Source organism: Myotis nattereri (assembly GCF_964212035.1).
Source record: "Myotis nattereri genome assembly, chromosome: 11".
Classification (NCBI taxonomy): Eukaryota; Metazoa; Chordata; class Mammalia; order Chiroptera; family Vespertilionidae; genus Myotis; species Myotis nattereri.
In genome coordinates this window covers 30,732,888-30,756,690 of record NC_138086.1, presented here as the reverse complement: position 1 = coordinate 30,756,690, position 23,803 = coordinate 30,732,888, and the positions used below count along the sequence as shown (strand labels likewise).

At 40.6% G+C, this 23,803-nt stretch overlaps 1 protein-coding gene across 2 annotated transcripts in view; it reads left to right on the top strand.

The window, feature by feature from the left end:
• BRAF (B-Raf proto-oncogene, serine/threonine kinase) overlaps positions 1-23,803 on the top strand; it is a 147,280-nt gene that overhangs the window by 48,522 nt on the left and 74,955 nt on the right. For both annotated transcript variants that reach the window (XM_081102483.1, XM_081102482.1), the window contains exon 3: positions 9,898-10,161. In XM_081102483.1, coding sequence (XP_080958609.1) covers positions 9,898-10,161 — 264 coding nt within the window. The remainder of the gene's footprint in view (positions 1-9,897; positions 10,162-23,803) is intronic.

Genomic DNA, 23,803 nt, shown 5'->3' with positions numbered 1-23,803 from the left:
TCGGAGGATGTCAGAGCTGGTTTCCGCCCGATCCCTGCAGGCCAGGCCAAGGGACCCCACCTGCCGGAGGGACCCTGCTCATTCCGCAGACACCCTTTGCGCCACGCACCACCCCATGTGCGTCCAGCCAGGGAGAGACCTTGGGAGGTTGGCTCCAGGGCGTGTCCAACCCATCTCACCCAGTCCCACCCCACCGGCCACCTTCTAATTAATTTCCTTTCCATGTGCATGAATCCGTGCACCGGGTCACTAGTAAACATATAAATTAGTTAAAACATTGAACTTACTACCATTTGATATATTATGAAGAGAGGAGCCTGGTTGGAGATGACAGTATTCTTCCAGAGGAAAATTGACTCAGGGAAAAGACCTATGGGTACTGATATTTGAAGGCCCTTTAGTGAAAAACCAGGTCTCCTGATTACCCACTGAGACCCACCATTATATCCTTTCTGTCTCTATGAATTTGACTACACTAGGAACCTCATATAAAGTGGAATTATAAAATATTTGTTCCTTTGTGACTAGCTTATGTCACTTACCATAATGTCTTCCAGGTTCATTCATGTTTATTATATGCAAAAAAAATTTTCTATTTAATATTGAATAATATTCTATTGTATGTATACAGGGTGAAGCTATATCTTGTGGTTTTGATTTGCATTTCCCTGATAACTAATGATGTTGAGCATCTCTTCCTGTGGTTATTGGCCATTTGTATTTTTTTCTGTGGAGAAACGACTATTCAAATCTTTGCGCATTTTTTTAATTGGGTTGTTTGTGTTGTTGAGTTGTAGGAGTTCTGTATATATTCTGAATATATGTCCTGAATATCAGTCCTAATCAGATAGATAATTTGCAAATATTTTATTCCATTCTGTGGGTTCCCACTTCACTCTGTTGATAGTGTCCTTTGATACTCAAAAGTTTTTTTGTTTTTGTTTTTAATGAATCTAACATCTGTTTTTCCTCTTGTTGCCTATGCCTTTGGTGTCATCCAAGAAAACATTTCCAAATTCAGTGTCATAAAGCTTTTCCCTATGTTTTCTTCTAGGAGTTTTATAGTTTTAGTTCTTATGTTTAGGTCTTTGATCCATTTTGAGTTAATTTGTATTTGTGATGTAAGGTAAGGTCCAGCTTTTGCATTTCGTATCCAGTTTTCCCAGTACCACTTGTTGAAAGTCCTTTCTCATTGAATGGAAATTTTGATAAATGTGCTTGTCAAGACATTTTACCATATATGTGAGAATTTATTTCTGGGCTCTCTACTCCATTGGTCTATATGTCTGACTTTATGCCAGTACCACACTGATTTGATTACTATAATAAAAGCTAAGTTTTGACATCAGGAAATATGAGACCTCTAACTTTGTTCTTTCTCAAGATTGTTTTGGCTGTTTGGGATCCCTTGAAATTCCATATGAATTTTAGGATGGATTTTCCTATTTCTGCAAACACACTGGGATTTTGATAGGGATTGCATGAATCTATAGATTGCTTTAGATAGTATTGACATCTTGAGTCTTTTTTTGTTTTAAGTATGTTTTTATTGATTTCAGAGAGAGGAAGGGAGATAGAAACATCGATGAGAGAGAAACATCGATCGGCTGCCTCCTGCACACTCCCCACCAGGGATTGAACCCACAACCTGAGCATGTGCCCTGACCAGGAATTGAACCAGCAACCCCTTGATTCATAGGTCAACACTCAACCACTGAGCAACACCGGCTGGCAAGAGTCTTTAACTCTTAAATATGAATGGATATCTAATAATAAACAGAAATGTGAAGAAAGCTTTTTAACAAATATAACAACAGAAATGGTGAAAATATGTGCAGACAGCAAAAGAAAATTATAATTAACATCAGAGATATGAGAAGACATACTAATCTGTTCTTGTTTCATGGCTGTACTAAAGAAGCAAAAGTAGCCCTGGCCAATGTGGCTTGGTTGGTTGGAGCACCATCCCATGCACCAAAAGTTCTCAGGTTTGATTGCCTGTCAGGGCATATAACCTAGGTTGCAGGTTCACTCCCAGGAACAGGGCACATACAATAGGCAACCGATATCTATCTACCTATCTCCCTCCCTCTCCCTCCCTCCCACTCCCTCCCTCCTTCCCTCCCTCCCTCCTTCCCTCCTTCCTTCCCTCCTTCCCCCTTTCCCTTCCTTCTCTCTAAAATAAAAATAGGAAAAAAAAACCACACACACACAAAAAAACATACCCTTGGGTAAGGATTTTTAAAAAGCAGCAAAAGTAATAGAAAATCAATTGACCATAAATGCAAGGCTTTATTTCTGGACTCTAATTCTGTTGTGTTGTTCTATATGTGTATCCTTACTCCAGTACTACGTTGGCGTTGATCTTCAGAGTAAATTTGAAGGTGTTGCTATTTTCTAAGTGAATTAAAAGTGGGGGGCAGGGATGAAGTTAGGAACCAGAGAAGCATGGGAAAGGTTGGAATAAGTATTGGGAAGAATTTAATAGGATGTTAAAAATAAGTAACATTTTTCAGGCAATAGTATGCAGGACTAAGTTCCGTGAATTGATAATGGAACTAATTGGCCTAGTTTCATTATTTTTTCAATCAATAAGTAGTAACCTGAGAGGAAGAATGGAATAATTGAGTGGTAGGATTTTCCCAAGATTAGTATTTAACAAGCAAGTTAGTAAAACAATGAGAATTAGCCATAGAATCTAAGATGTTACCAGTGGCATTGTTGGAATGAGTCACTATTACTTAAAAGAAGTAAGACAACAAACCAAATCTGAGAAACTTTAAGGGATTAATATTGACCATGAACACATTAATGTGGTAGTGAGAAGGAAGCTTAAAAAGGTGGGATAAGTGTGTGTGCATAGTGGTATGGGAGGTTATAAACAGATCTTGACATCATTTGGAACTCTTGTAAAGAACGATATAGTATAGTTCTGGATCTCGAAGGTAATGTGGAAATAAATGCCTTTACAGATTCAAGGTATAAAGAACTTTAAGGCAAGAGTATTAAAAGAGAACTAGGTGTACTGTGGTAAATAATGGCGGATTTTATAATCAAAGAAAACAAAATAATTTCAAGAGAAACATCAAAAGTGTTTTATTCAAAGTAATGTCCATCGCTAGCTACACATTTCACCCATCTTTCAGGTAATTTGTGGATATCGTCCCAATAGAACTTTTCTTGTTTTGAGGCAAACCATTCAGAAACCCAATTTTCCACTTCTTCGTATGTTTTGAAGTGCTCAGAAAGTGACTGTGTGCCATCGATCGGAACAGGTGGTAATCTGAAGGAGCAAGGTCTGGTGAATATAGCGGGTGGGTTAATACTTCCCAGGCAAGATCTTTTAACGTGTCTTTAACTGGTTTTGAATTGTGTGATGGTACGTCATCATGAAGCAAAATTACTTTGCCGTGTCTTCTGGCACATTCTGGTCATTTCACAATCAAAGCGTGGTTCAAATTGATTATTTGTTGTCGGTAGCAATCAGTATTAATGGTTTCACCTGGTTCTAGAAGCTCATAATACACCACAACTTCCTGATCCCACCAAATGCAGAGCATTGTCTTCTTTCCGAAGCGATTTGGCCTCGCAGTCGATGTTGATGGTTGACTTGGATCAACCCATTTGTGCATTTGGGATTCTCAAAATAAATCCACTTTTCATCACCAGTCACAATTCGATGCAAAAAAAGACTTTCTTTCGTGCTGTTGAAGCAACATTTTACTGATGACTTTTCGGTTTTCCATTTGTCTTTTGTTCAGTTGATGTGGCACCCATTTTCCTTCCTTTAAAATCTTTCCAATTGTTTGTAAATGATCATAAATTGTTTGTTGAACGTTTAGTCTTTCTGCAAGTTGTTTTTGAGTTTGACACGCATCTTTATCCAATAGTGCTTGTAATTGTTGGTCTTCAAACTTTTTCGTTTGACCTGGACGTTCTTTGTCTTTCACATAGAAATCATCACTTTTTTTAAAAATTAAATCTTTATTGTTCAGATTATTACATTTGTTCCTCTTTTTTCCCTCCATAACTCCCCTCCTCCCAGTTCCTGCCCACCCTCCGCCCTCACTCCCCACCCACTGTCCTCATCCATAGGTGCACGATTTTTGTCCAGTCTCTTCCCGCATATCCCACACCCCTGTCCCCCACAAGAATAGTCAGTCCATTCCCTTTCTATGTCCCTGATTCTATTATGATCACCAGATTATTTGTTCACTTGATTCTTCTTCCTCTTCTTAAAGGATACCTTTCAGCATTTCATATAATACTGGTTTGGTGGTGATGAACTCCTTTAGCTTTTCCTTATCTGTGAAGCTCTTTATCTGACCTTCACTTCGGAATGATAGCTTTGCTAGATAAAGTAATCTTGGTTGTAGGTTCTTGGTATTCATCCCTTTGAATATTTCTTGCCATTCCCTTCTGGCCTGTAAAGTTTCTGTTGAGAAATCAGCTGACAGTTGTATGGGTATTCCCTTGTAGGTAACTGAGTTTCTTTCTCTTGCTGCTTTTAAGATTTTCTCTTTGTCTTTTGCTCTTGGCATTTTAATGATGATGTGTCTTGGTGTGGTCCTCTTTGGATTCCTTTTGTTTGGGGTTGTCTGCGCTTCCTGGACCTGTAAGTCTATTTCTTTCACCAGGTGGGGGAAGTTTTCTGTCATTATTTCTTCAAATAGGTTTTCAATATCTTGGTCTCTCTCATCTTCTGGCACCCCTATAATTCTGATGTTGGTACGCTTGAAGCTGTCCCAGAGGCTTCTTACACTGTCTTCGTATTTTCGGATTCTTTTTTCATTTTGCTTTTCCAGTTGGGTGATTTTTGCTTCTTCGCATTTCGAATCTTTGACTTGATTCTTGTGCTCCTGTGGTCTGCTGTTGGGTGTCTGTACAATATTCTTTATTTCAGTCAGTGTATGCTTAATTTCTAGTTGGTTCTTTATCACAATATCGAGGGTCTCATTAGATTTCTTGAAGATCTCACTACATTTATCGGCAGTCTCACCAGTCTTTTCGAGGGCCTTACTAAGTTTATCGGCGGCTTCTAGACAGTTCTTGAGAGACCTTAAAAGTGTGGTTTTGAGCTCTATATCTTCCATTTCTGACATTTGCGTCCTGTTTCTTTGTCTCCGCATTTTTTATCTTTCTTGGTGCACCCCCTAGTGGTCTTTGTGCGCAGTCTTGTTGTAGTTAAGCCTTGATTGGGGGGTGATTTGACCTCCAGGCTAACTGGCTATGAGAGTCAGCTGTGTCTGCAGTGGGAGAGCTTCTGTGCTGGATCTCTAGGGCGGTGCTAATCTAGCCTTTGCCTGAGGCTATCCGGCAAATGACTCTGCGCAGGGCTTGGGCGGGGCAGGTCCCCAGGGATCTACAGGGCGGGCAGGAGCGAGCAGTTATGTCTGCTCTCAGTTCTGTCCCTAGGGGCTCTGCCTCACAGAGTCCCAGCAACCGCTGCAAATCTCGGAGAGAAAGCTGCCTTCGAGTTCCGACCGAAGCCAGACAGTCCCACTTCTCCCGTTTGAGTCTGGGTCCCTAGAGACTCGCCCGGATCTGGAGCTCAGAGTCTGAAACTCCCTCCCGATTGAAAACAACAACCGCGCCCTCCGCCGCCAGCCCGCTCCATGCGCACTCCGCACCTGAGTATTTCACTTCAGCACTGCGCCTCCTCTGAGTCTGGGTATGATATTCTCTTTCCTCCTAGTTGTAGAATTTCCACTCAGCCAGCCTTCCTGTGGTTCTGGATGATGTCCGTTCCATCTTTTAGGTGTACCCTTGAATTGGTTGTTCGAGGCAGCAATCTCCGGCGTTAACCTGGAGGTCAAATCACCCCCCAATCAAGGCTTAACTACAACAATGCCGCCATCTTGGTTTCCTCTGTCCTGATGTTTTCAGAAATCATCACTTTTAAAGCATTTAAACCAGTGTTCACAAGTGTCTTGAGATGGAGCATGTTCACCATAAGCTTCCCAAAGTATTCGATAACTTTTTCTTAAAAATAAAGTAATGAATTAAAACTTCCCGCAACTGCTCTTTTTTTGGCAAGAAATTTGACATTGTTAAGCGTAAAAATATCTATGATGTTAACACCTTCAGCACATTTGACATATGAAGTTTTAAAGCTTGTTGTCAATACAATAAAATAGCACACATATCAAATCACATATATCAACATATGTGTAACTCCATCTATTGAAAAAAATCCGCATTATTAACTGGTACACCTAGTAATCAATATCCACACTGAATGCAGCCAGGATAATAGGGTGAAATGAACCAAGCCAGGTACAAAACACGGTAGGCAAGTGCCGTGGTAGATTGCAGCTGTAACAATGGAGAGAGGTAGAATAAGTAAATGTTTTGTACTTAAGAAAAAGTGGAGGGCCTGACCGGTGTAGCTCAGTGGTTGAGTGTTGATTCTTGGTTAGGTCACATGCCTGGGTTGTGGGCTCGATCACCTGTGGAGGGGCAGGTGTGCAGGAGGCAGCTGATCAGTGGTTTTCTCTCATCATTGATGTTTCTGTCTCCCTCTCTCGTCCTCTCTCTGAAATCAATAAAAACAAAAGAAAGAAAGGAAGAGGTACTGATAAGTGCAGTGAAATAATAGTTTGTAATCCACAATTGAGGGAATAGTGTATTTTCAAAAATTAAGAAAAACATTTGATAAATAATATTTAGAAGTTTTATTGTTTACGTGTGTTTCTTTTCCTAAGGCTAACTTTGTGTAGTGAATGTGCTGCCCAATAAATAAGAATATTTGATCTATGCAAGGAGGAACTTTTGCCTCCCTGACTGCATGTTTACAATCTTCAAAGGTTAGGAAATGCATTGGTCTTTGTTTTTGTGATCTGAGCCCCAAACAGTGCCAAGCACATGTATGCTCAATATATATTTACTGAAGGCTCAATAAAGTGGAGCATATTGAAAGAGCTGCTCATAAATAATTAGCACTTGGAACTGAAATTTATATAGTACTACAGATAAGAAAATTTTTAATCAATTTGGTTCTTATGCCCTGGAATGCTATGAAATATTTCAAGGTCAGGGTAGGGCCCCTAGTAAGCTGTAATGAAGGCTATTTACCTCAGTAGATCATTTTAGTATTTTATTTTCTTTTTTCCCCAAAAAAATAGAAGGTAAGATCTAGCATACCAGCCGAAACCGGTTTGGCTCAGTGGATAGAGCGTCAGCCTGCGGACTGAAAGGTCCCAGGTTCGATTCCGGCCAAGGGCATGTACCTGGGTTGCGGGCACATCCCCAGTGGGAGATGTGCAGGAGGCAGCTGATCAATGTTTCTCTCTCATCGATGTTTCTAACTCTCTATCTCTCTCCCTTCCTCTCTGTAAAAAATCAATAAAATATATTTAAAAAAAAAAAAAGTTCTAGCATACCAGGTGCGGTGGCCTTTTCTGAAATGAAAATGTTGCTTCATTCTCTTGTAGCTTTGATAATTCTTCCTTCCTTGTAGAAGGAAGTTCAGGCTTCATAACATGGTATCTTCTATAATAATAAAAGCATAATATGCTAATTACACTGGACAGCCGAACAACCTTCCAGATGAAGCCTCAGCAGCGGGGGCCAAGGCAGAGGTGGTTAGGGGTGATCAGGCAGACAAGCAGTTAGGGGCAATCAGGCAGGTAGGCAGAGGGCTTAGGGGCAATCAGGCAGGCAGGTGAGTGGTTAAGGGGATAAAGCAGGCAGGCAGAGGTGATTGGGGGATAAGGCAGGCAGGCAGAGGCCGTTAGGGTCAATCAGGCAGGCAGGCAGAGTGGTAAGGGCAATTAAGCAGGCAGGCGAGCAGTTAGGGGCATCAGGCAAGCATGCAGAGTGGTTAGGGGTGATCAGGCAGGCAGAGGCGGTTAGGGGTGATCAGGCAGGCAGGAGAGGGGTTAGGGGCAATCAGGCAGGCTAGCGAGTAGTTAGGGGCGATCAGGCAGGCTAACGAGTAGTTAGGGGCGATCAGGCAGGCAGGCAAGTGGTTAGGGGTGATCAGGCAGGCAGGCAGAGGTGGTTAGGGGCGATCAGGCAGGCAGGCAGGCCAGCGGTTAGGAGCCAGCGGTCCCAGATTGCGAGAGGGATGTCCGACCCGTGCGGACCTAAACTGGCAGTTTAGTTTGGGCCTAAACTGGCAGTCAGACATCCCCTGAGGGGTCTCGGATTGCAAGAGGGTGCAGGCCGGACTGAGGGACACTCCCCTCCCCCACACAAATTTTGTGCACCAGGCCTCTAATATAATAAAAGGCCAATATGCAAATCGACTGAACGGCAGAACGACCAGTCGCTATGATGCGCACTGACCACGAGGGAGCAGACGCTCAACGCAGGAGCTGCCCCTGGTGGTCAGTGCATCACTCAGCCAGAAGCCAGGCTCACAGGTGGTGAGAGCAATGGCGGTGGCAGGAGCCTCTCCTGCTTCCACGGCAGCGCTAAGGATGTCCAACTGATGGCTTAGGCCCACTCCCCATGGGAAGCAGTCCTAAGCCATCAGTCAGACATCCCCGCAGGGCTCCCAGACTGTGAGAGGGCACAGGCCGGGCTGAGGGACACCTCCTCCCCCGAGTGCACGAATCTCGTGCACCAGGCCTCTAATACACACACACACACACACTCTCTCTCTCTCTAATCTGGTCCCTTACCCACATTTTCAGTCTTAAAGTTTGTTTTCCTAGTCTTCAGTTAAATGCCACAAATATATATTGATCCCTTACTGTGTCCCACCTATGACATTCAGCTATACTAGTTTATAGTTTTTTCTCTGTGTCTTAAAATTTTCTGCCTCCTTACTTTATTACACAATTTATCCTGTACTCAGTCCTCTCTTCTCCCCACTTACTTCATCCAAATAAATGCTAGCCTTTTAAGACCCCCCTCCTTCCTCATTCTTGTATCAAGAATGTTCTTTGTTTATTTCTCACATATAGTACTAATACAAATAAAAATGTATTCATCTGCTTCTCAGCAGCCCAATAATGAACTCCTTGAGAGCTGTGAATTGTCATTTCTAAACCTTTATTTTCCCTGTAGCCTTTGATAAATGGTTATAGTACTGCATCTTTAAGGGAGAAATGGTAAACCATAGTATGGGATGATTACAACTGCCTTAAAGAACTATGGACATGTATATGTCACAATTCATTCCATCTCTTTACTTTCAATATCATTCTGTTTTCAAGATTCTTCTTACTTTTAGAATATGATATATGTGGTAATTTGATCTGATAGCCTTAGTCAAAACAGACAGTGGTTCCAGAATTTCTTGACTGCAGTGTGTAAGCCACCTTTTCAAATAAAATTTTATTCTCTAAGCAGTATTTGATGAGGAAAGAGGTCATCAGAGATCCATAGTGAGAAGAATAAAGAATTTTAATTGGTAGCTATTTCAGAAGGAAGACAGCAGTTATACATCTTCTAAGATTTTGGTGGTAGTGGTGAGATCTGGCACTGTGTACCTGAGTCTTATTTTTTTGACAAATCTAATACCTCATCTCCTTTTCAGCTTGTTTGTCTGTTCTTAGAGCAGGGGGAGAGGAGTGTGAAACTTTGTGCCAACAGATTTTTTTTGAGGGGGGGGAAACAATTTTAATGAAGAGGTTACTTATCCTTGATGTACTATAGTATTTTATACTATCTTTTATTAATACTCATAGATATTATAGACATCTCTTTTATATGTGTTTGTCAGTTTCTCATTGTAATATAATGTAGTATTTTATAACAAAAGATATATCAATTTAAAGGTAAAAGTAGTCATTTACAGTACTTCCAGTGCTTATTTTGAAACTTATAACTTAAAACCCTGTAAGCTAAATTATAAAGAGATTATAATCGAGAACTTAAATTTTATGTTTTCTATTGTTACTGTCAGGAAGAGTTCCAGATTCACTATAAATCTACTTTATTTTATAGGCCTATGAAGAATACACCAGCAAGCTAGATGCCCTCCAACAAAGAGAACAACAGTTATTGGAATCCCTGGGGAATGGAACTGATTTTTCTGTTTCTAGCTCTGCATCAACGGACACCGTTACATCTTCTTCCTCTTCTAGCCTTTCAGTGCTACCTTCATCTCTTTCAGTTTTTCAAAATCCCACAGATGTGTCACGGAGCAACCCTAAGTCACCACAAAAACCTATTGTTAGAGTCTTCCTGCCCAACAAACAGAGGACAGTGGTGAGTCAACTTTTAATATCATCATTGCCTTTTCTTTGTATTTTTCAGAAAGACCACTTGTTGAAAAGGAAATATATCATCACTTTATACTCAGTGGTCTTACAAATTGAAGCATTTTAAACAAGGGAGGAAAAGACAATTATTTGGTGCCAAGTCTGTGTTCTTTAACTATAACAAATAGTATTGTTTTTAGTGTCAGATTTGACATTTAATCTTACCTCCCAAATTTGAACCATGCTCAAGTTTAAGTACTAGTTCAGAATCAATCAGAATTTTAAGACTAGTGCTTACTTGTTGTCTAACATCTATCAGGTAAGATTCATTCTTCACCCTTGAGAATTCTCTATTTGGATTTATTTTTCCTCTTGTTTATATAACTTTTGATTATTGATCATTGGTATCACCGTTAGAGTAGAGTACTCTGTAAGTAACATTTAGAACAGAGAAATCTGCAGAATTATTTTGGATGGTCTGTAATCCTCAAGTGCAACGAGTACTGTCAGTAGATTTAGTAAATAATGCACCCTTATACATCGTTACTTTTTATAATGCATATTGCTTTTTATATTAACAAAAACCATTTTCTTTCCAAAAACATCAAAGTAGTTTTTAATTATTTTTCTCAGGCAGCATCATTGGTAATGCTTATTCTTAATGGAAAAAGTTTGCTCACCTGTGCTATAGTGACCTCCAGTGGGGTCAGTTTTTCACCATGTCCAACAAAAGGATTTGAAGATTAATGTGTGGGAACATAAGACTAGGCCTTATGACACAGACATGGTTGGAATTTAGATCTTTACCTAAAGCTGAGCCTTGAAGAGCTTTACCTTCAACAAAAGGGTGAACTGGAAGGAAATTTATTCACCAGCATATATAAATAACAGTGAAACTTATCTGCCTTTGCCAGGGTTCCAGATAAGAGTACCCTGTATACTCTTAACTATAAACCTAGTCTCATCAAAGTGTGGATTTCCCTGCACCCAAGAAATTAATGTAACAACTGGTACTAGAGGGGTAATAGCATTCAGGGACAGGGCAAAAGTAAATGGAAACCCTCTCTGGCCCATTCAGGTCCCTGAATTCACAGAGAGAATGCCCTTGTGACAAGCTCAAAATCCTAATTTATAAAATATATAAGGAAACTGTCTACCGTTCATGAGTTAGAAGATTTAGAAACAGCTAAATTAGACTCCTAAGAAGGAACGAAACAGAACTTCCAGGTGGTCTTCAAATTTTAAAAAGAAGGAAATCCTACCTTTTACAACAGCATGGATGGACCTGGGGAATATTATGTTAAGAGAAATAATCCAGTCAGAGAAAGACAAATACCATGCGATTTCACTTATATGTGGAATCTAATGAATAAAATAAACTAACAAATAAAAAATAGAAACAGACCCATAAATACAGAGAACAGACTGACAGAGTTGGGGGGCTGGGTGAAAAAAAAATCCTCATAGACATAGACAGTACTATGGTGATTGCCAGAGAAGAAGGGGCGGGGGGGGGGCGGGGAGGGGTAGAAGAAGGTAAAGGGGGAATAAATTGGTGATAGAAGGAGATTTGACTTGGAGTGGTGAACACAGAATACAATATACAGATAATGTATTATAGAATTGTACACCTGAAACCTATATAATCTTATTAACCAACTAGAGGCCCAGTGCACGAATTTGTGCACCAGTTGGGTCCCTCAGCCTGGCCTGTGGGATCAGGCCAAAACCAGCTGACATCCCCTGAGGGGTCCCGGATTGCGAGAGGATGCAGGCCAAGCTGAGGGACCCCACTGGTGCATGATCGGGGCCTGGGAGGGATGTGGGAGGTTGGCCAGCTGGGGAGGACCCGCAGGAGGACTCCAGGGCATATCCAGCCTGTCTCGCTCAGTCCTGTTCAGCCGGATCCCAGCACCAAGCTAACCTACCCACCAACTGTTTGCCCCCTGGTTGTCAGTGCACATCATAGCAAGCATTTGAGCAGCCTTAGCATATCATTAGCATATTATGCTTTGATTGAACAGATGACCAGACAACCGGACACTTAGCATATTAGGCTTTTATTATATACGATATCAACCCAATAAACTCAACAAAGGAAGGAAGGAAGGAAGGAAGGAAGGAAGGAAGGAAGGAAGGAAGGAAGGAAAGTAGGTCAGTGGATGACAGTTATCATCTATGAAGTATTCTTGCTAAGAATGATTACAAGTTAAATGTCAAATTTCTGCACCTTCCATTTTACAAGAAACACGGAGATAAGCACCATGAGGAAACAAGAGAAATGTGGACATCCTCTAAGATAAACTGCCTCAATGTGTTGGAGATTAAAAGGTTGGGGATTTCCCTGGCTGCTGTGCCTCAGTTGTTGGGAGCATCGTCCCGTGCACCAGAAGGTTGCAGATTAGATTCCCTGTCATGCTGGGAGCCGGTCCATCCTTGCTGTTTCAAGGGACCTGGCATATATGGCATACTGTTCTTAATATGTTTGCTCACCTTCTTGGCATTATGTGTTTTAACCAAGGTCTCTGAGAAAGGTTGTTTCCCCAGGCAGGGATTTTCCCCTGAAGTTAGGGAGGGAATAAAACCTCTTAACTAAGTGCCAGGCGGGTAATTAGTCACTTTAACTACGAACAATCATGCTTAAGCTACATAATCTTTACTCCCTGGAATGGAGATAAGAAACGCCCTAACCTTTGTAATAGAGATTGATAGGATTAAATCAACTGGTATAAATACAGATGTAACAAGACAGAGAGAGACAGAAATTGGCACAGAACCTACACAGAACGTTCTCTAGAGACAGAAGAACTTCGCTGGAGAGAGCATGGCAAAAGATCCTGGACAGAAACTGGCCTCAGAACCTAGAGACAGAACCTAGCGAGAGAACATAGCAAAAGATCCTGGACTGAACCTGACTACAGAAATTGGCAAGAGCCGAAACCGGTTTGGCTCAGTGGATAGAGCGTCGGCCTGCGGACTGAAGGGTCCCAGGTTCGATTCCGGTCAAGGGCATGTACCTTGGTTGCAGGCACATCCCCAGTAGGGAGTGTGCAGGAGGCAGCTGATCGATGTTTCTCTCTCATCGATGTTTCTGACTATCTCTCTCCCTTCCTCTCTGTGAAAAATCAATAAAATATATTTAAAAAAAAAAAAAAAAGAAATTGGCAAGAGAACCGACTAGAACCTGGTGACTGAACCTGGCTGGAGAACCTGGACAGAACCTGGCTGGAGAACCTAGCCAGGGAACATGGCTACAGAACCTGGCTGGAGAACCTCGAGAACTTGGCTGGAGAACCTAGCAAGAGACCATGGACACAGAACCTGGCTGGAGATCCTAAGCAGAACCTCTCTGGAGATCGGGACCAGAACTTGGCTGGAGATCCTGGCTAGGCTGCTGATAACTGAACGTTGTCTCCGTGTCATTCCTTCTTCACCGACTCCATCTACGCCTTTGGGAACCCCAGGACCTGCTGGGGTTGGAGCCCAGCATCTGGCACCCGAACAGGGACCCCTACGTAAGCACCCCACACTCGGGACAGATAGGACTCCACCGTAGGAAGAGGGTGGATAGTCCTCGCCGACTCCGTCCACACCTTGGGGAACCCCTGGTACAGGATTCCCATAGGTAAGCCCCCCCCCCATTGAGAACCCCCACATTCAGGACGGATAGGACTCCACCAGGGTGCTGCAAACCCCCCTACAGAGGATAAGTAGGGTAAGAAGGTGGATAGTACAGAACTTAGATTGAGAAAATGTGCCATACTGAGTCCAAAGAAAGAAGACTCTGTATTGATCTTTACATTAAGAAGATGTGCCATACTGAGTCTAAAGAAAAAAGACTCCGTATTGATCTTTTAACACATATGCTTGCTAGCAGAGGAGTTAAGGTTACTCCCAGTCAGATGGAACATTTTTTTTTTTTAAATATATTTTATTGAGTTTTTACAGAGAGGAAAGGAGAGAGATAGAGAGTTAGAAACATCGATGAGAGAGAAACATCGACCAGCTGCCTCCTGCACATTCCCCACTGGGGATGTGCCCGCAACCCAGGTACATGCCCTTGACCGGAATCGAACCTGGGACCTTCCAGTCCGCAGGCCGACGCTCTATCCACTGAGCCAAACCGGTTTCGGCCAGATGGAACATTTTATACAAGAAATACATCCATGCTTTTCTGAGGAAGGAAAGGTTCCGGAAAGGTAAATGTAGAGGCATGGGAGAAGGTAGGCCCAAGGAGCCTTATCCTTAACCCCACTGCAGCCTTTCCACCCTGGGAAAGTGCAGGATTGGCAAGCTCTCCCTGGGGTGATAGATCAGGACTCAGGTAATAGCGGAAAGCGCCAATCCTACTCTTAAAATGGATAGAAGAGAGCATTTCGGGTTTTTCTTTTTAATGCCTGCTTTTAAAAAATAAAAAAGGGGGAATTTGCCGGGAGCCGGTCCATCCTTGCTGTTTCAAGGGACCTGGCATATATGGCATACTGTTCTTAATATGTTTGCTCACCTTCTTGGCACTATGTGTTTTAACCAAGGTCTCTGAGAAAGGTTGTTTCCCCAGGCAGGGATTTTCCCCTGAAGTTAGGGAGGGAATAAAACCTCTTAACTAAGTGCCAGGCGGGTAATTAGTCACTTTAACTACGAACAATCATGCTTAAGCTACATAATCTTTACTCCCTGGAATGGAGATAAGAAACGCCCTAACCTTTGTAATAGAGATTGATAGGATTAAATCAACTGGTATAAATACAGATGTAACAAGACAGAGAGAGACAGAAATTGGCACAGAACCTACACAGAACGTTCTCTAGAGACAGAAGAACTTCGCTGGAGAGAACATGGCAAAAGATCCTGGACAGAAACTGGCCTCAGAACCTAGAGACAGAACCTAGCGAGAGAACATAGCAAAAGATCCTGGACTGAACCTGACTACAGAAATTGGCAAAAGAACCTGACTAGAACCTGGTGACTGAACCTGGCTGGAGAACCTGGACAGAACCTGGCTGGAGAACCTAGCGAAGGAACATGGCTACAGAACCTGGCTGGAGAACCTAGCAGGAGACCATGGACACAGAACCTGGCTGGAGATCCTAAGCAGAACCTCTCTGGAGATCGGGACCAGAACTTGGCTGGAGATCCTGGCTAGGCTCCTGATCAACTGAACGCTGTCTCCGTGTCATTCCTTCTTTGCTGACTCCGTCTACGCCTTTGGTAACCCCTGGACCTGCTGGGGTTGGACCCCAGCACTGTCAGGGCACATACCTAGGTTGCTTGTTCAATCCCTAGTCAGGGCCATGTGTCGGAGGCAACTAATCAATGTATCTCTCACATAGATGTCTCTCTCTCTCCCTCTCCCTCTCCCTCTCCCTCCCTCCTTCTCTCCCACTCTCCCCTGTCTCCTCTCTTCTTCTCTCTCTCCACTCTCCTCTTCTCCTTCTCTCCACCTTCTTCCTTCTTTGGAATCAATAAAATAAAATAAAAAAGTTGTGGATTATTCTACATTAAAAAAGACTAAAGAGACATAACAACTAAATACAGTGTGTGATCCTAGTTATAGATTAGGATGGGGAGAGCTGTAAAAGACATTCTTGAGACATGGAAAGTTTTTAATGTTGACTGAACACTAGATGTTATAGAATTGCTAATTTTTTAAAAAATATATTTTATTGGTTTTTTACAGAGAGGAGGGGAGAGGGATAGAGAGTTAGAAACATTGATGAGAAAGATCCATCAGCTGCCTCCTGCACACCCCCCACTGGGGATGTGCCCGCAACCAAGGTACATGCCCTTGACCGGAATCGAACCTGGGAACCTTCAGTCCGCAGGCCAATGCTCTATCCCAGGGGTCCTCAAACTACGGCTCGCGGGCCACATGCAAATACAAATATTGTATTTGTTTCCGTTTTGTTTTTTTTACTTCAAAATAAGATATGTGCAGTATGCGTAGGAATTTGTTCATAGTTGTTTTTTTAAAACTATAGTCCAACCCTCCAACGGTCTGAGGGACAGTGAACTGGCCCCCTGTTTAAAAAGTTTGAGGACCCCTGCTCTATCCACTGAGCCAAACCAGTTCGGCTAGAATTATTAATTTTTAAAGTGTGATAATATACAGGAGAATGTTTTTATTCTTGAGAAATACATGTGTAAATATTTAAGGGTGCATTATAATCATGCCTACAACTTTCTCCCCCTCTTTTTTGAAATACAACTTAAGTGTAAAAATCTCAAGTGTGTACAATTCAATGACTTTCTACAAATGTAACTGCCATGCAAATTATGATATAGAACATGCCAGACCAGTGTAGCTCAGTGGTTGAGCATAGACCTATGAATGAGGAGGTCATGGTTCAATTCCCAATCTGGGAACATGCCCAGATTGCGGGCTCAATCCCCAATAGAGGATAGACAGGAGACCACTGATCAATGATTCGCTCTCATCATTGATGTTTCTATTTCTCCCTCTCCCTTCTTCTCTGAAATCAATAAAAATACCCTTTTTTTAAAAAGATACAGAACATTTCTAGTGTTTGAGAGTATTCTCCCGCCTCCTCCCTCCAACTTCAATTCAGGACCCACACTCAAGAGTAACCACTGTTCTGACTTCTCAATCAATTTGGAACTTATTGTCAAATGATATGATGGAAAACAAAATGTGGGGAGAGAGAGAAAAAAAATGAAAAAATTATTTTTAATCTAAGTAGAAGAATTTCTTCTAATAGAGTTAGAAGAATTCAAACAACATAGAATAAAGGAAAACTGGAAAGTTGAAAAGAAACAGTTGTCTTTAGGGAAAAAATACTATTGAATGTATTGATGCTGATTAGAGGAAATAGCAGTATAACATCTATATATATAAAAGGCTAAGTGACTGTCTGACCAGTAGCTATGACACACAATGACCACCAGAGGGGAAGACACTCTGACCGGTAGGTATGACGCACACTGACCACCAGGGGGCAGACACTCAATGCAGGAGCTGCCAAGCTGCGGTGACTTGGCAGCAGTGGTTCTTGGGTGATGCACCCGGATCCAGAGAGGAGGAAGCCTGATTCTGGGGTGCATCACCTGAGAACCGCCCTTTTACAATCCAGGACCCCTCAGGGGATGTTGGAGAGCCGGTTTTGGCTCGATCCCCACAGTCCAGGTCAAAGGACCCGACCTGCCGAGGGACTCCACTCACTCCACATACAACCTCCAAGCCGCAGCACCGCCCCAGGTGCGGCAGGCCAGAGAGGGACTGCTGGATGTTGGCTCCAGGGCATGTCCGGCCCGTCTCGCCCAATCCTACCCCGCAGGCCACCTTCTAATTAATTTTCTTTCAATGTGCACAAATCCATGCACTGGGGCACTAGTTTTAAATTAAATCTCAACATATTAAAAAAAGACAAATGGAATAAAAAACATCTCAACATGTCAAGATCATTACAGCTTACCACAGAGCTGTGTTAAAATGCTTTATGAAAATTATAATATTTATTTTCAAAATTTCAATGGATGAGGTAAAAAGTTGATAAAACCCAACTGAATGAAGGAAAATATAAAGAAAAGTTAAGTACATGAAGAAGGGAATGAACAATTTCATTATGTGTCTCAAAAAGAGTTTCAGAAAGTGAGAATAGAAATAAAGGATTAGAGCAAAATTTAAAGAAATGATGGCTAATATTTATGAAAGACATAGGTGTAAAGATTTTGGCAACATAAGCCCTAAGTTGGTAAGTAAATTTGAATCCATACTTATAAATGTAACAAAATGAAAGGATATTGCTTCCAGATCACTTGGGGGGAGGGGCGGAAATTACCTATAAAAAAATTTCAATTAGATTATTAAAACAGTTTCTTCATAGAAGCTGCAGAAAGCCAGAAAACAATAGAATAATATACACAAAGTGTGATAGATGCCTATAAGTCACTCAGGTAAACTATGAGTTTAGCTAGCTTGGTACACTGTGAGTGAGTGCACTATAATGACCTTTCCAGGTAAGGAGTTTACCTCTCCCAGGCTCTGCTTGAACACAGGAAGGAATGAAAAGTAAGAATTAAACCTAAAACTACAGAATTTGTAGAAGAAAACACAGGATAAAATCTTTGTGACTTGGAATTTGCAATAATTTTTTAAATATGCACAAAAAGCACAATCCATAATGAACATACAGTAGTCCCTCTTATCCAAGGGGGGTACATTCCAAGACTCCCAGTGGTTATTGATGAAGTTTAATTTATAAATTAGGCACAGTAAGTGATTAACAATTAATAAAATAGAGCAGTTTGTCTGGCCAGTGTTGCTCATTGACCCATGAACCAAGAGGTCCCCAGTTCGATTCCTGTTCAGAGCACATGCCTGGGTTGCAGTCTTGATCCCCCATAGAGGTGTGCAGGAGGCAGCTGATTGATGTTTCTCAATATATATCACTCTTCCTTTTTCTCTCTCCAGAATCAATAAAAACATTTAAAACAAATTTTTTTTAATAAAATGGTTTTTTTATATATATAAAAGCCAAGTGACCGGCACGACCAGCCTGATGGGGGTGGGGCCGCCTGCTGACCTCCCACGGCCCCTCCCACCGCCAGCTCATCACCTATTAGGCTCCCATGGGGGCGGGGCTGGCAGCCAACCTCCTGCAGTCCCTCCTCCTGACTAGCTGGCCCCAATCTGGGCAGGTCGGCCTATACCCCACCCATGCATGAATTCGTGCACCAGGCCTCTAGTATACTTTAAAAGTTATTTGAATGTGGTCTCTCTATTAACGTATCTTATTGTACTCTACTCACCCTTCTTGTGATGATGTGAAATTATACAGTGCCTGTATGAGGAGATCCTGTGAGCTGAACGATGGAGACATTGTGACATTATTAGGCTATGCACTGTAAGGGTTACTTGAACACATACTGGGACCGTACTAGAATACTATGACTGTCAATAATCTGATAACCAAGATGACTACCAAGGGCTAATAGGAAGGTAGTGTATATAGTGTGGTTACACTGGGCAGAGGGATGATGTATGCCCCAGTTCGATGGTGGGATGGGCTTGTACAAGATTTCATCATGCTACTCAGAACCACTATGCATTCAAATTTATGAATTTTTTATTTCTGGAATTTTCCATTTAATATCTTTGGACCACAGTTGACTGTGGGTATTTAAAACCTCAGAAAGTGAAACCAGGGAGAAGAGGGGACTACTATATTGATAAATTAGACTTCATCAAAACTAAAAACTTCTCTTCAAAAGACAGTATTAAGTGAATAAAAGATAAACCACAGAAAAACATGTATCTGATCAAGAACATGTATTCAGAATATATGAAGAGCTCTTAGAATTCAATAACAAGAAAATAACTCAAGCCCTTACTGGTTTGGCTCTGTGGATAGAGCATTGGCCTGCAGACTGAAGGGACCCAGGTTCGATTCCGGTCAAGGGCGTGTACCTTGGTTGCAGGCACATCTCCAGTGGGGGTTGTGCAGGAGGCAGCTGATTGATGTTTCTCACACTCTATCTTTCTCCCTTCCTCTCTGTAAAAAATTGATAAAATATATTTTTAAAAAGATAATTTAAAAATGGGCAAAAGATCAAGGATGGGGGGAAAAAAAGGAGACATGTAATACCCTTTGTAATACTTTAAGCAATAAAACTAAAAAAATAAAAATAAAAATGGGCAAAAGATTTGAACAGGTACTTCACCAAAGAAGATATATGGATGGTAAATAAACACATGAGAAGATGCTCAACATCATAAATCATTAGGGAAATGTAAAATAAAGGCACAAGATACCAGTACACATCTACTTCAATGGCTAAAATGGAAGAGTGGCCATACCAATTATTGGTGAGGATGTGGAATAACTGCTGTTGGGAATGTATAATGATATAACCATTTTGGGAAACAATTTGACAGTTTTAGTAATGCAGTTCCTTTCAAAATCTCAAAATAATCCTGAAATTCATGTGGAATTTCAAAGAATCCTGAATAGCCTAACATTCTTATAAAAGAACAAAGTTGGAGGTCTCACACTTCCTGACTTCAAACTTCTACAAAGATATAGTAATCATATCATTGTGATAGTGGCATAGACAGAGAGACATATAGCCAAATGAAATAGAATAGGGAGCCCTGATATAAATGATCACATATACGGTCAAAGGATCTTTTATGAGGGTACCAACACCACCTAGTGGGGAAAAGGACAGTCAGTTCCACAAATGGTGCTGGGAAAACTGGGTATACACATGCAAAAGAGTGAAGTTGGAACCTTAACTTATACAATATACAAAGCTATTTCAAATGGATCAAAAATGTAACAGCTAAAACTAGTACTTTTAAAAGAAAACATTGAGGGAAAAACATAATGACATTGAATTTGGCAGTTTCTTGATATGACAGCAAAGTCACAGACAACATAAAAATAGAGAAATTGGGCTACATCAAAATTTAAAACCTATGTCAATCAGAGAATACAGTCAACAGAATGAAAAGTCAATACAGAATAGGGGGAAATATCATATATCATATATCTTGACAAGAGGTTAATATTAAGAATATATTTTGAGAAACTCCTACAACTCAAAAACAAAAACAAAAACAAAAAACCCCAAACAACCCCATTTTAAAAATGGGCAAAGGACTTGAATAGACATTTTTTTTTCAAAAAGCTACACAAATAGCCAACAAACATGAAAATATGCTCAACATCACTAATCATTAGAAAATGCAAACCAAAGCCACAATGAGACACCACTTTATACTCATTAGAATTACTATCATCAAAAAATAAAAACGCGTGTTGGCAATAATGTAGAGAAATTGGAATCCTTGTGCATTGTTGATGGGAATGTAAAATGGTGACCACTATGAAAAACAGTATGGAGGTTCCTCAAAAAGCTAAAAATAGAATTACCATATGATCTAGCAATTCTATTTCTGGATATATACCCAAACAAATTCAGTTGTAGTTTCAAAGAGATTATTTGTACACCCATATTCACAGCAGCATTGTTCACAGTAACCAAAATGTGGAATCAATCCAATTGTCCATCAACAGATGAATGGATAAACAAAATGTGTATACATACAATGCAATATACTATTCAGCCTTAAAATGTATTAGGAAATTCTGATGTATTCTATAGCATTAATGAACTTTCAAGATAATATGCTAAGTAAAATGGACCAATCACAAAAAGACAAATACTATGTAATTCCACTTATATGAAGTACCTAGAGTAGTCAAATTCATAGAGACAGAAAATAGAATTATGGTTACCAGGGGCTGGGGAAAGGAGAGATGGGGAGTTGTTTAATGGGCATAGAATTTCAATTTTGCAGAATGAAGAGCATTCACGAGATTGGTTGCACAATAATGTGAATGTACTTAACACATCTAACTGTATGCTTAAATGCGGTTAAGATGGTTTTATGTTACATATATTTTTTCATAATTAAAAAAAACTGTTTTGCAATTTTGTAAAAAGTTAAACGTGCATGTAGCTTATGATCCAGCCATTTACTTCTATTTACCCAAGAGAAAAGAAAGCATATGCCAATACAAAGATTTGTACAAAAATGTCCTTAGTTGCTTTATTTGTAATAGTCTAAAATTGGGCATAATCCAAATGTCCATCAACAGTTGAATGGTGAAACAAATTGTGGTCTATTCATAGAAAGACATGCGCTACTGATACACACAACTATAGTTTACAAGTATAGTGGTGTACTATACTGTACCAAAAGTAGGTTTGCCTGGATCAAAGAGAGAAATTTACATTTGTAATTCTGAACTATACTTTCAAATTTTGCTTCATAGGTCTAGCTTAATTTTACACTGCTACCAGCAATGTATGAGATGCCTGTTTAAGATCACCTCATCAATGGAATATGTTATCGATCTTTTGGATTTTTACCAACATGATAAGTGAAAATTATCCTGACAAGTTTGAGTGCTTTTCTCAGTGAGGTTGAACACCATCTTTTCATATGTTTGAAGGCTGTTCATATTTCTGTTTCTATGAACTGTCTTTCATGTCCTTTGCCCATTTTTTTATTGGGTTGTTGGTCTTGATCTCAATTTTTCAGGAGCTCTCTCTATATACAACATATGCCTGTTACATGAGTTGCAGATATTTTTCCAAGACAAATCCAAATCTGATGAAAGACTCAGTTGCTCACTCTGACATAAAATTTCGGGGAGGAGGGTTCATGGAATCTGAAGCCCATGTATGGATTGCTGAGGAGCCACTTTTAAACATGCATGTAGCAGATGATTCAGCCATTCTACTCCTATTTACCCAAGAGAAAACATGCAAAACAGGGGTTTAATTGTGGAAAAACATACATAACATAAAGGCTCTTAGTTTTGTGTAGTTGAATTTACTATTTTTTCTAATATAGTTTTCAGGTTTTGCATCATAATTATAAAGGCCTTCGTCACTTGAGGTTGTAAAGGAGTTTGCTTTGCTTTCTTCCAGTTCTTTTATGATTGCCCCTTCCTGCTTTCGTCATTTAAATCTTTGTTCCATTTGTAGTTTACCCTAGTATACAGTATGAGGTATGGATGAACCTTTTTTTCCCCTAGATTCAATCCAGTTGTCCCAACATTAATTATTAAAAAGTTAATCTTTACCTTATTTCAGATGCTGCCTTTATTTTACTCTAATTTTTTTTATGTGTTGGAATCTGTTTTGGACTTTTCCACTGGTCTGTTGGTCTATTGAACAAGTGCTATCATGAAGGAGCAAGGAGTACAAAAAAATCAGCCTACAGAAATGGAATAAAGGAGTGATTGATAACTTTGTTTTGGTGGTAAAGTGGAAAACCAATTTTTTGCCTGCTGATGAAATATACATACACCTTGAAATCAACCTGTGCAAGAGAAACATAAGGGAGCATAACTGTATTTGAAAATGGCAATACAGAAGTGTATGAGGGAAATTACCAAAGGACCTGAGGGGTAGATAGTCCCAGTTCATTGAATGCTTTATATGCCGTACAGAATTTTAATTTTGATTTAAAAATAGTGGAACAATTGTCAGCAGACGAATGAAATGTAAGATTATATTTGGGGGCGGGGGGTGTCTAAATCTGAGTTCAGTGGGCTCCTCAGCAATCCCTACATGGGCTTCAGGTTCCATGAATCCCCCTCCCTGAAATTTTATGTCAGAGAGAGCATTGGAGTCTTTCCTCAGATTCTCAGAAGTCTGACACACACAAAAATTAAGAATACCTTCTTTTAAAACTAAATTAGGGTTGCCAATCAAGAAGTATTTGCATTAGAGTAGGCAGAATATGAGTAGTAGAGGGGAAAAGTGAGCTTTTCCCTTCAGTTCATTATTTCTAGAAGGTATGGCTAATTCACAATATTTATCTTCTGTAAAATTGCTGCAAGCACTGAATTAGTGAATACTGACCCATTTAGTCAGGGCAAATACAGGGTTGCTGTTACATAAATGAGGCAAAGATGGCCTCTGAATAGTGACCCTGAGGTGGTTTGTGGTTGTTTTTTCCCCCACAGTCTGCTGGCACCATTAGCATAAAAGCCCGCTGGCATAGGACACTTGTTTACGGTTTACTGTATGAGAGCTAGAACAAGAAGGCACAGTGTCACCTTTTCCAGTCTCAGCTGGGAAGGTACATGTTCAGCTCCCTGCTCTACACATGT